Source organism: Phacochoerus africanus, chromosome 3 (assembly GCF_016906955.1).
Source record: "Phacochoerus africanus isolate WHEZ1 chromosome 3, ROS_Pafr_v1, whole genome shotgun sequence".
NCBI lineage: Eukaryota > Metazoa > Chordata > Mammalia > Artiodactyla > Suidae > Phacochoerus > Phacochoerus africanus.
This window is the reverse complement of record NC_062546.1, coordinates 24,096,180-24,108,698: the sequence shown is the minus strand read 5'-3', so window position 1 is coordinate 24,108,698 and position 12,519 is coordinate 24,096,180. Positions and strand designations below refer to the sequence as shown.

At 41.0% G+C, this 12,519-nt stretch overlaps 1 protein-coding gene across 5 annotated transcripts in view; it reads left to right on the top strand.

Moving 5' to 3' along the window:
• The window catches only part of PHF20 (PHD finger protein 20), a 147,999-nt gene that overhangs the window by 19,884 nt on the left and 115,596 nt on the right, over positions 1 to 12,519 (top strand). For 4 of the 5 annotated variants that reach the window (XM_047771197.1, XM_047771196.1, XM_047771195.1 and 1 more), the window contains exon 2: positions 2,557 to 2,671. In XM_047771197.1, coding sequence (XP_047627153.1) covers positions 2,589 to 2,671 — 83 coding nt within the window. In that variant the 5' untranslated portion in view covers positions 2,557 to 2,588. Of the gene's footprint in view, positions 1 to 2,554; positions 2,672 to 12,519 lie in introns of those variants that run through there. The other variant, XM_047771199.1, reaches the window with a different exon arrangement.

Here is a 12,519-nt window from a genome sequence, read left to right as displayed (position 1 = left end):
CTGCACCATGTGGAAGTTTCTGGGCCAGAGACTGAACCCAAACCATAGCCATGACCCAAGTTATAGCAGAGACAATGCCAGATCCTTAACCTGCTGCTCCACGGGAGAACTCCCTACATGTTTTTTTTCTTATGGAAAATTTCCATTGTGCAAAACTCTGTGACTTTAGGAAACTGTTTAAGAGGAAAAGAACAGTCACAACCTGTTATTTTTCTTCCAGTCTTTTTAGTTAAAAAAATTTGGGGGGAGTTTCCATTGTGGCTCAGCAGTAGCAAACCCAGACTAGTGTCATTAAGACGCTGGTTTTATCCCCGGCCTTGGTCAGCGGGTTAAGGATCTGCTGTTGTTGTGAGCTGAGGCATAAGTTACAGACATGGCTCTGATCTGGCATTGCCGTGGCTATAGTGTAGGTTGGCAACTGCAGCTGTGATTTGATCCCTAGCCTGGGACCTTCCATATGCTGCAGGTGCAGCCTAAAGAGAAAAAAAATTTAACAAATTAATTACAGTATAATTCATTTATTATTTGCCAGTTTCTTCTATACAGCAAAGTATTATGTACTTTTTTTTTTTGGTCTTTTTGCCTCTTCTAGGGCCGTTCCTGCGGCATATGGAGGTTCCCAGGCTAGGGGTCTAATTGGAGCTATAGCCGCCGGCCTACACCAGAGCCACAGCAACGCGGGATCTGAGCTGCGTCTGCAACCTACACCACAGCTCATGGCAACGCCGGGTCCTTAACCCACTGAGCAAGGGCAGGGACCGAACCCGCAACCTCATGGTTCCTAGTCGGATTTGTTAACCACTGTGCCACAAAGGGAACTCCGTACATTCTTCTTTTGTATTATTTTTCATCATTGTCTATGCTAGGAGATTGGACATGGTTCCCTGTGCTATACAGTAGGACTTTATTGTTTATCCATTCTAAATGTAATAGTTTGCATCTATTAACCCCAAACTCCTTGAGTCCCTCCTACTCACACCCTAATGCACATGGGTTTTAATGTGAGCTGTGATATATTACAAGGAAATTCGTCCTAAAATTTGATGGTATTACACATTAGATATGAAGATACTCTTCATTTATCCATTGCAAAGATTGTTCTGGTATGAGGCTGATATTGCCCTGGCAGGGCTCTGGCATTTCTTGGGCATTGTAGGCTGTTGAGATCCAAAATTTAGTGGGAGAGGAATTCCCATTGTGGCTCAGGGGAAACAAATCTGACTAGCATCCATGAGGATGCAGGTTCAATCCCTGGCCTCGCTCAGTGGGTTAAGGATCTGGTGTTGCTATGAGCTGTGGTGCAGGTTGAAGACACGGCTCAGATCTGGCATTGCTGTGGCTGTGGTGTAGGCCAGCAGCTGTAGCTCCGATTAGACCCCTGGCCTGGGAACCTCCATATGCCACGGGTACAGCCCTAAAAAGACAAAAGCCAAAAAAAAAAAAAAAAAAAGAAGAAGAAGAAGAAAATGACCAACAATGCTAGTACCAAAAGGCTTGATAAAGAATTAGGGGAGTTCCCGTTGTGGCTCAGCGGTTAGTGAACCCAACTAGCATCCACAAGGACTCAGGTTTGATCCCTGGCCTCACTCAGTGGCTTAAGGATCCAGGTTGTTGTGAGCTGTGGTGTAGGTCACAGATGTGGCACAGATCCCACATTGCTGTGGCTGTGGCTTAGGCTGGCAGCTGCAGCTCCAGTTCCACCCCTAGCCTGGGAACCTCCATATGGTGGGTGTGGCCCTAAAAAAGACAAAAAGACCAAAAAAAAAAAAAAGAATTAAGAAAGGAATTCGCTTGTGGAGCAGTGAGTTAAGGATCCCAGGTTGTCACCGTAGTGACTTAAGTTGCTGCTGTGGCTTGGGTTCAATCCCTGACCCGGTACAGTGGATTAAGGATCTGGCATTGCCCTTGTTTGCTTCTTTTGTAGCACTTAAAATTCATAGCAGTTACAGCGTGCAGTGAAGTCATTTTTGTGTTTACTGACTACATTTTTGTCTTTCCCCTGGTAGACCAGAGGCTTCCTGAGGCCAGGAGCTGTCTCTCTTTTTGTCTTGCAGCTGTTTTCCTAAATAATCGCTCAGCAGATATTTGTTGAATGCATCAGCAAATGATTAAAGTCTTTTTCTTCTTTTTTTGGCTGCAGTCATGGCATATGGAAGTTCTTGGGCCAAGGATCAAACTGCATCCGGAGCAACCCAAGCAATGCAGTTGGATCCTTAACCCACTGTGCCACAGTAGGAACTCCTAAATTCAACTCTGAGAGCAATTGATTTTTGAGGTTCCGAGGGGTGCCCCTTATAGGTGAATCCTTGGTAAGCAGTGTTGATGGAGGGTCTCCTCACAGTTCCAGAGACTACACGATGCACATAACAGAGAAGAAGGAACCAGTGGAGGGCACACCTGTGTCAGGACGAGGGCAGGAGTAAAAAGAGTGCTGACAGGCTTTCCTGGAGCTTTGTGTTTTGAATAATGCCTGTTTGTCTTTTATGTGTAGTGAGTGATACTCCACTCTGGGCAGACTTTGCCTAAGTTTCATAAATATTTAATTGGCTTTTTCAGGAGAATAAAGGCAGCCCCGTTGATGACTGAAAATGACAAAGCATCCACCTAACAGACGAGGAATCAGCTTTGAAGTGGGAGCCCAGTTGGAAGCCCGGGACCGATTAAAAAACTGGTACTTTTATATTTTTCTGTTAATTAAATCCCTTCTGTAAAGGACTTTTGCCAGCACTGATAAAGAGGGGTAGCCTGGGCTTTTCTGTAGTGTTTTCCTGCTCCCTGATTCTTGTAAGGTGGAAGGAGACTTAAGTCTAGAGCTGTGGGGATGTCCTTTCTTTTTGGTGCTGTGATCCCTGCGTCAAGGCGACCATCCTCTTCTATCTGTTCCCCTTTTCAGCCTGTTCATCTGAGGGAGGTATGGGAAAAAGAAGCAGGAGTGGCTACAGGGCAGGGAAGAGTTAATTGTGGCAGCTGTCTTGCTTTTGACTGCCTGTTTGGAAGAAGAGACAAGAGAAAGATCAGGGATGGAAGAATGAAGAAAAGGGGTTAGATCTGAACATCTTGTGTGTTGTGAACAACCCCTCCTATTTTCTGCATGTGTTGTTGTATTGTTGAAACTTAGTCATCACATTGTAGGGCTGATTAGAATGAGAAGCTGAGGGAGTGTAGTCCCAACTCTGTCATTGACGTGTGACCTCTGGCTGGTAATTAGCTGCTTTGAGCAACTTTCATCTATAAATGTGGGTACTAGTGATAAAGACCTCTCAGAGTTTTTTTGAGAATCAGATAATAGAATATGTGGTAAAAGGCCTTATAAACTGTAAAATGATGGTCGTTGTTAAGGATATCCTGGATTTTGGTCGTTTGTTACTGCTTAAGGTGAAAGTGGAGGTTTCAGAACTCAAATCTTTCTGAGTTTTCAGAAAGAAGAGTGTAGTGCTTTTGGGGCTTATCTCAGAATAGACAGGCTAGGTAGTTCCCGTCGTGGCTCAGCAGTTAACAGCATCCATGAGGAGGTTCAATCCATGGCCTTGCTCAATGGGTTAAGGATCTGGCACTGCCGTGAGCTGTGGTGTAGGTTGCCAATGCAGCTCAGAGTCTGCGTTGCTGTGGCTGTGGCTGTGGCTGTGGCTGGCAGCTACAGCTCTCATTCGACCCCTAGCCTGGGAACCTCCACATGCTGTGGGTGCAGCCCTAAAAAGCAAAAAAAAGGAAAAAGACTAGACAGGCTAACTAGTTTCTAGTGTGTAGGAAGAAGAGCGGATGGGGAGGGAAATGGGAAATGGCTAGAGTAGAAAATGTCTCTGCTCCCTTTTGGGGCTGGGAAAGTTGATGTAAGAATTAGTGACACTTTGAACACCTAGTTTTTAGGCTATTTGTATTTCTATAATTATTTCCCTTTTTGGTTTCCCTCAGTATTTTTTAAGGGAGCTTTATCAAGGGAAATAAGTCTCTTTAAATTTCCCGTTAAAAAAAAAGTGGCTCCTTGAATTAAGGAACCAGCCTTGTCATTGTAGTGGCTCAAGTTGCTGCTATGGCATAGGTTTGATCCCTGGTCCAAGAATTTATGCATAACACGGGTATGGACCAACCCCCCCAAATGATAAATTTGTGGAAAAAATTAATATATAGAAAATGTTTAAAAGTACAGCTAACCATAAAATAATCTATGTACTTGTCATTCAGAATCTCTAAACATTAACATTTTTGTTTTATTTATATTTAAAAAAATAAGGAGTTACTGCTGTGGCTCAGTGGGATAAAAATACCCGACTAGTATCCATGAGGATGTGGGTTTGATCCCTGGCCTAAAGGAGCCGGCATTGCTACAAGTTAGCTGCAGTGTAGGTTGCAGATGTGGCTGTGGTGCAGGCTGGCAGCTGCAGCTTTGATTCGACCCCTAGCCTGGGAACTTCCATATGTCTTGAGTACATTTTATACTCTTCCCATTTCAATTCCCCTCCTGCATTCCTTAGAGGCAACCAGCATTCCTAAAGTTGGATGTTTCCTTTCTGTCCATGTTTTACATTTTTACTATATATCCAGAAATAACACTAGTTAGAATCATTTTGAGTGTTTTTGTTTTTTCCTTTCCTTTTTTTGGCCACATCCATAGCATGTGGAAGTTCCTGGGCCAGGTGTTGAACCTCTGCCACAGCTGTGGATCCTTAACCTAAGTGCCCCAGAGAACTCCCATCTTGAGTAGCTTTTTTTTTTTTTTTTTTTTTTAAGGGCCGAACCTGCGGCATATGGAGCTTCCCAGGCTAGGGGTTGAATTAGAGCTACAGCTGCCGGCCTACGCCACAGCCACAGCCACACAGGATCCGAGCCGCTTCTACAATCTATACCACAGCTCATGGCAACACGGGATCCTCAGCTCACTGAGCAAGGCCAGGGATCGAACCCATGTCCTCATGGATGCCAGTCGGGTTAGCTAACCCCTGAGGCACGACGGGAATGCCGATTTTCAGTTTTTTATTATGAACATTTTCAAACATAATGAAAAATTGAGAGAATGGTACAGTGAACACTATACTTACCTTCTGTATTCACTGGTTAATGTATTTATCCCATTTGCTTTATATACTTATTGTACTGTAATCATTAACTCACAATAGTTTCATAATATCTGATATCCAGAACGTATTCAGATTTATGTCTCTTTAGTTGCTTTTAGTCCATGATAATCCTTCTCTCCTCCCTACAGTTTCCCCTTTTTCTGACATTATTTATTTTTAAGAGCTCTGAACAATTGTTTTTTAGAATATTTCACATTCTGGGTTGGTCATATTGTTTTCTTATGGTAAGTGTAACTTGTGTCTTGGATTTTCTTTTCTTTTCTTTTTTGTCTTTTTGCTATTTCTTGGGCCGCTCCCGCGGCATATGGAGGTTCCCAGGCTAGGGGTCGAATCAGAGCTGTAGCCACTGGCCTACGCCAGAGCCACAGCAACTCAGGATCTGAGCCGCGTCTGCAACCTACACCACAGCTCACGGCAACACCGGATTGTTAACCCACTGAGCAAGGGCAGGGACTGAACCCGCAACCTCATGGTTCCTAGCCGGATTCGTTAACCACTGTGCCACGATGGGAACTCCCGGATTTTCTATTTCCTATAAACTGGAAGTTAAGTCTAGACCTCAGATGAAACATTGTCTTGCAGAATGTTTGAATGCTAATGCTGTGTATTTCATATCGCATCACACTGGGGGACACATAAAACCATAGCATCCCACTCACTCTTCCATGTATCACTTGGATAAGGTAATAACTGCCGTCTCTCACCATCTTAAAGTGAATATATCAGTATCCTGTTCCCCCATACCATTTACCTAATGATTTTAGCATCCATTGATAATCCTTGTCTGAACCAGTTATACTGGAAGTGAAAGAATAGTGATTTTCTACCTCCGTCATTCCATCTGTGTTTTATTAGCTGATGTTCTTCTGTAAGAAGAGTGATTTTGTTTTCTCTTTTTAAAGATCACTAAGGACTGAGATTATTCAGTGTTGCTTTGTAGTCAGTTATATTCATTATTCTCTTTGGTGCTGAAATTATCCCAAATTTGGTCAGTGAGAGGCCTTTTAAACTAGCTCTTTTGTTCTTTCGACACACTCCTATTACTCCTTAAGCATTTTCTTGTTTTTTGGCATTACTAAAAGCCCCAGATTTATTTTGTTCATGTCCTTCTCCCAGACCCTATCCATTTCTGCAAGGAGGCTTGGTTCCTTTTAGTTGTGGGGTACTTAGAAATTAAGCTCCGGGAATTCCTGTTGTGGTGCAGCAGAAACAAATCTGACTAGGATCCAGGAGGATGCAGGTTTGACCCCTGGCCTCGCTTGGTGGGTTAAGGATCCGGTGTTGCCATGAGCTATGGTGTAGGTTGTAGATGTGGCTTGGATCTGATGTTGCTGTGGCTGTGGTGTAGGCTAGCAGCTATAGCTCTGATTCGACCCCTTGCCTGGGAACCTCCATATGCCGAGGGTGTGGCCCTAAAAAAGCAAAAAAGCAAAAAAAAAAAAGAAAGAGAAAGAAAAACAAATTAAGCTCTGGGCACTGGTTTGTTTATTGCTGCTACAATGCATTGCCTTTAAGGCATTTTTAGTGGGTAGAGCCAAGAAATAAGTTTTTTGAAAAATTGTGAGTTCATTTTAAAATTTTCTATTTATTGATTTTTTGTTTTATTTTGGTCACTCCTGCTTCCCAGGCTAGGGATCAAACCTGCATCACAGCAGTAACCAGAGCCACAGCATTGACCATTAACCTTCTTAGCCATCAGGGAACTCCCATATTTCTAATTAAATGTAACATTTTGTAGTTTCTGTTTTTATTTTTGCCTTCTTTAATATTGAAAACCTCCCCCCAAAAAAGAAAATTTTTGTTTCTAATCACATGAGTATATTGACCTATTTTCTTTATTCTATATTATACACAAAATAGTTTTAATATTACAATACCAGTATTACTACTAACAAATCTGAGTGGTGATGGGTCTAAAGCTGTTGCAGCTGTGGTCAGTTACTAGCCATTCAAAAAGGATGTGTTAGGTATATTTTCAAAGGCAGCCACAGTTCGGCTGTCTTTTTTGTTCACTGATATATCTCTACTGCCTCACAATTGAACCTGGCATATAATAGATACTAAATAAAATCTGTGAACTGAGTTTCAAATGATTCTAAGAAGACATTTTCCTAGGTCATTTTGATTGCTTACATCTTAAGCCTGAAAGAAAAAAATAATTTTTTAATGGAAGTGTAGTTGATTTGCAATATTGTGTTAGTTTCAGGTGTACAACATAGTGATTCAGGCGTACAACATAGTGATTCAGGTTTTTTTTTTTTTTTTTCAGTTTATATTCCATTATTAGAAGATATTGAATATAATTGCCTGTGCTATACAGTAAATCCTTATCTATTTTATATGTAGTGGTTTAAATGTGCAATCTGATATGCCTAGTTTGTCCCCTCCTCTCTCTCTTTGGTAACCATAAGTTTGTTTCTTTGTGTGTGAAATTGTGCTTGTTCTTACCTTTTTTTGGTTGTTGTTGCACACTTGGCACATGGAAGTTCCTGGTTCAGGGATTGAATCTGAACTGCAGCTGTGGCAGTCTGGGATCTTTAACCCATTGTGCGACAATGGGAATTCAAAAATCATTTGTATTATTTTTTAGATTCCACGTACAAGTTATTATTATTATAATTATTATTATTTGCTTTTTAGAGCTGCACCTGTGGCATATGGAGGTTCCCAGGCTAGGGGTCTAATCGGAGCCACAGCTGCTGGCCTACGCCACAGCCACAGTGATGTGGGATCCAAGCCACGTCTGTGACTTACACCACAGCTCATGGCAATGCCGGATCTTTAACCCACTGAGCGATGCCAGGGATCGAACCTACAACCTCATGGTTCCTAGTTGGATTCGTTTCTGCTGTGCCACAACGGGAACTCCTAAGTTGTTGTTGTTATTATTATTATTATATATATTTTTTGGTCTTTTTAGGGCCACTCCCGCGGTGTATGGAGGTTCCCAGGCTAGGGGTCGAATGGGAGCTGTAGCCACCGGCCTACGCCAGAGCCACAGCAACTCGGGATCCAAGCCACGTCTGCAACCTACACCACAGCTCACGGCAACGCTGGATCATTAACCCACTGAGCAAGGGCAGGGACTGAACCCGCAACCTCATGGTTCCTAGTCGGATTCATTAACCACTGCACCATGACAGGAACTCCTCTATTTTAGTTTTTAAAGGAAATTTTATACTCTTTTCCATAGTGGCTACATCAGTTTGTATTTCCACCAGCAGTGTGGGAAGGTTCCTTTTAAGAAAAAAATTTTTTTTTTAATATTGCAGAATTAGAAAGCAGTTAGGTAAAGGACTGACTTTGCCAGGCTCTCCATATGCAGCTTCTCCATTTAACTTTCTCAACAAACTGAATTTGTTGTTTCAATTTAATGAAGGAAGAAACCAAGGCTCAGAGGTGAAAGTCCTTTTTCCCAAATTTCAGAGTTGGTCAGTGGTAAAGCTGGGGTTTGAACAACCCTGTCCATCTGACTTCAAAGGCTTGCCATGCCTCCCAGGTGATTCCTTTCCCCTGGTGATACATTTCTGGGTGGTCTTCTTATTTCCTGGATTTAGTCCTATTTGGAAAACAAAGACATAAAAAGAGTTTGGTATTTTTCAAAACCCAAGTGTCACTGGAAATATATGGAGACAACAGTGTGACCCAGAGTAGATCCTTCTGGGTTAATGCATTCATATTTATGAAAGGTCTGTATCTTTGATTAATTTTGTCTGTATTACTTTAGCAGAAACCATTTTTTCTCACTTTTGTAAACTGCACATATTATTCTTCTGTCAAATTATCAATAAGAGCAGTAACAGCTAACGTTTATCAAAGATTTGCTTTGTGTCAGGTATGCTAATTGCTTTACATGTGCTCTCTCATTTAATCCTCCATAGGAAGCCCATTTGGAACTGATGCTCAGAGGTAAAATCATTTGCCCCAGGTTAATCACTGCTGAATTTGAGACCTAACACAGTTCTGTTTTTTGACAGTGGTTTGTGTGACTTACCAGAATTTATTTATAAATCATCCAAGTCGGCTTTTCTTAAATTACAGGGTCTCCCCAAATCATGGAATTAGGATTTCTTTTTTCTTAGAGGGGTGTGTTTATAAAATACAGATTTAGATTTTCCATAGAGATCATCAGTTCTCAAAACAGTTTGTTTATCTCATCAGACAGACTATAGAATATTGATAAGAATCCGTATTCTAATTTTGAACCTACCACTCTGTGGTGAACTTTGCACATACCCATTTTCTACTCTGTAGATGGAGTAATCTTGCCCTTTTTACTTTCATGGTTGCATTGATGAGCTGACTGTCTAATCAGTGTCCTAGTAATGATGCTTGGTAGATAGAATGGAAGCTACTTTTTTTGACACCTTCTGCCTTCTTCCTGTCATCCTACAGGAGCACACCGTCTGCCCTGATCAGTCGGCTTGGCCTTCCCTGTTCTTGCTCTGAACACAGTGAAAAAAGGTCCTTCTATCTGTTGCTTTCTTGTCTCTTTGGCATGTTTCCACTACTTTGTTTCTGTTTAAGTTGGTCACAATCTCTTTCCATTTCTCCTACAAAGGATTTTAAAAATCTGAATTTCATAATGTCCTTAGCTCAACATTCTTTTCCGTGGGTGAATAATACTCCATTATATGGGTATACCATATTTTGTTTATACATTCATCAGTTGGTATTTGTATCATTTTCTCTTTTTGGCTGTTAAGAATAACACTGCTATGAATAATTTGTGAATGAATTTTTTCTTTTTTTAAAATGATGTTTATTTTTTCCATGATAACTGTTTTATGGTGTTCTGTACAGCAAGGTGACCCAGTCACACATACGTATATACATTCTTTTTCTCACATTGTCATGCTCCATCGTAAGTGACTAGATATAGTTCCCAGTTCCCAGATACAGCAGGGGCTCATTGCTTATCCATTCCAAAGGCGATAGTTTGCATCAGTTAACCCCAAATTTCCAGTCCATCCCACTCCCTCCCCCTCAGCAACCACAAGTCTGTTCTTCAAGTCCCTGAGTTTCTTTTCTGTGGAAAGGTTCATTTGTGCCGTGTATTAGATTCCCGATATAAGTGATATCATATGGTAGTTGTCTTTTTCTTTCTGACTGACCTTACTTAGTATGAGAGTCTCTATTTCCATCCATGTTGCTGCACCTTCGGCATATGGAGATTCCCAGGCTAGGGGTCGAATTGGAGCTGTAGCTGCCTACCTACGCCACAGCTGCAGCAATGCCAGATGTAAGCCTTGTCTGTGACCTACACCACAGCTCATGGCAATGCCAGATCCTTAACCCACTGAGTGAGGCCAGGGATCGAACCTGCATTCTGATGGATTCTAGTCAGATTTGTTTCCTCTGAGCCGTGACAGGAGCTCCTCAATAAACTTTTTATTTTAATGGTTGAAAGGCACATGAAAAGATGCTCAACATTGCTAATTATTAGAAAAATGCAAATAAAACTACAACGAGGTATCAGCTCATACTGGTCAGAATGACCATCATCAAAAAGTCTACGAAACTAGTGCTAGAAAGGGTGTGGAGAAAAGGGAACCCTCCTGCACTGTTGGTGAGAATGTAAATTTGTACAGCCACTATTGAGAACAGTATGGAGGTTCTTTAAAAAACTAAAAATAGAGCTATCATAGGATCCTGCAGTCCCACACCTGGGCATATATTCGGAGAAAACTTTAATTTGAAAAGATAGGTGCATTCCAGTGTTCATTGCAGCACTACTTATAATAGGCAAGACATGGAAGCAACCTAAATGTCCATCAGCATATGAATGGAAAAATAAGATTTGGGGTGTGTGTGTGTGTGTGTGTGTGTGTGTGTGCGCGCACGCGCGCACGTGTAAATTAAGCCAGAAAGAGACAAATGTCATGATATTGCTTATATGTGGAATCTAAAATATACACACACATCCATACCTATAGAAACATGCAAATGAGGTTATTACCAAAACAGAAAGAGACTCACAAAGATAAAAAAATTTATGTATGGTTACCAAAAGAGAAATGAGGGTGGGAGAGGGATAAATTAGGAGTTTGGGGTTAACATATACACACTACTTTATAGAAATTAGATAACCTACAAGGATCTACTGTATAGCACAGGGAACTATACTCAATATTATATTTTTTAGTAATCTATAAGGGAAAAGATTCTGAAAAAGAACATATATACATATATATGTATACATATATATGTATATATATATATAACTGAATTGCTGTGCTGTACACCTGAAACTAACACAGTATTGTAAATCAGTTGTAGTTAAATTAAAACATTTAAAGTTCTCTTGTGGGGCATCAGGTTAAGGATTTGGTGTTGTCACTGCAGTGGCCTGGGTCACTGCTGTGGTGCGGGTGCAGCCAAAAAAAGTCAAAAATTTAAACAACAAAGTGTGGAATTCCTTTCGCGGCTCAGCAGAAACGAATCTGACTAGCATCCATGAAGATGCAGGTTTGATCCCTGGCCTCGCTCAGTGGGTTAAGGATCTAGCATTGCCATGAGCTGTGGTGTGGGTTATAGACATGGCTTGGATCTGGCATTGCTGTGGCTGTGGCGTAGGTAGGCAGCTACAGTTCCGATTTGACCCCTAGCCTGAGAACCTCTCTATATGCTGTGGGTGCTGCCCTAAAAGACCGAAAAAAAAAAAAAAAAGCTTTTTATTTTAGAGTAGCTTTAGATTTGCAGAAAAATTCCAGAGATAATAGAGTTCCTATATATGACACACCCAGTATCCTCTGCTATTAACATGGTACATTAGTGAGAATGAAATAGAAGGAAAAGAATAAGAGTAGAAATGTAAGGTACAGTTGTTATGTTTAATGAACCAATATTGGTATATTAACTAAAGTCTATACTTTATTTATATATCCTTAATTTTCCTCTAATGTCCTTTTTATGTTCCAGCATCCCATCTAAGATATAACATTACATTTAGTGGTCATATCTCCTTAGGCTGCTTTTGGTTATATTGATTTCTAGATTTTCTTTGTTTTTGATAATTTTATTTATATCATTATGGGCATTTATTTTAGACTTCGGTACAATCCAGTAGTACTATGTTATTTATTTTGTTGGTCCTGTTGTTACATTGGGAGCTCTTTCATTTGGCTTTTGTATCCTTTTGACATCCTTTCATCATAACTGTGTTTAATACTTCCTTATTTCTGGCTCTACAGAATATCCCTGGCTCATCTTGTGTGTACTTCCTGCCCTAGTCCTAGAATCACCCATTTTTTCAAGGAGTCCTGGTTTCTTTTTTTGAAAAATAGTATTAGGTACTGAGATCTGGCTTCTAGGTGTACCCCTTGTTACTGAGGGTCACTGCTTCTGGATTCTGAATGATGATGATTTTGAATGAAAAATAAAAACAGACAAGTGACTCAGAACCCAATAGGCAGAACCTTTCAAAGCCCTTTGAGGTCACCTT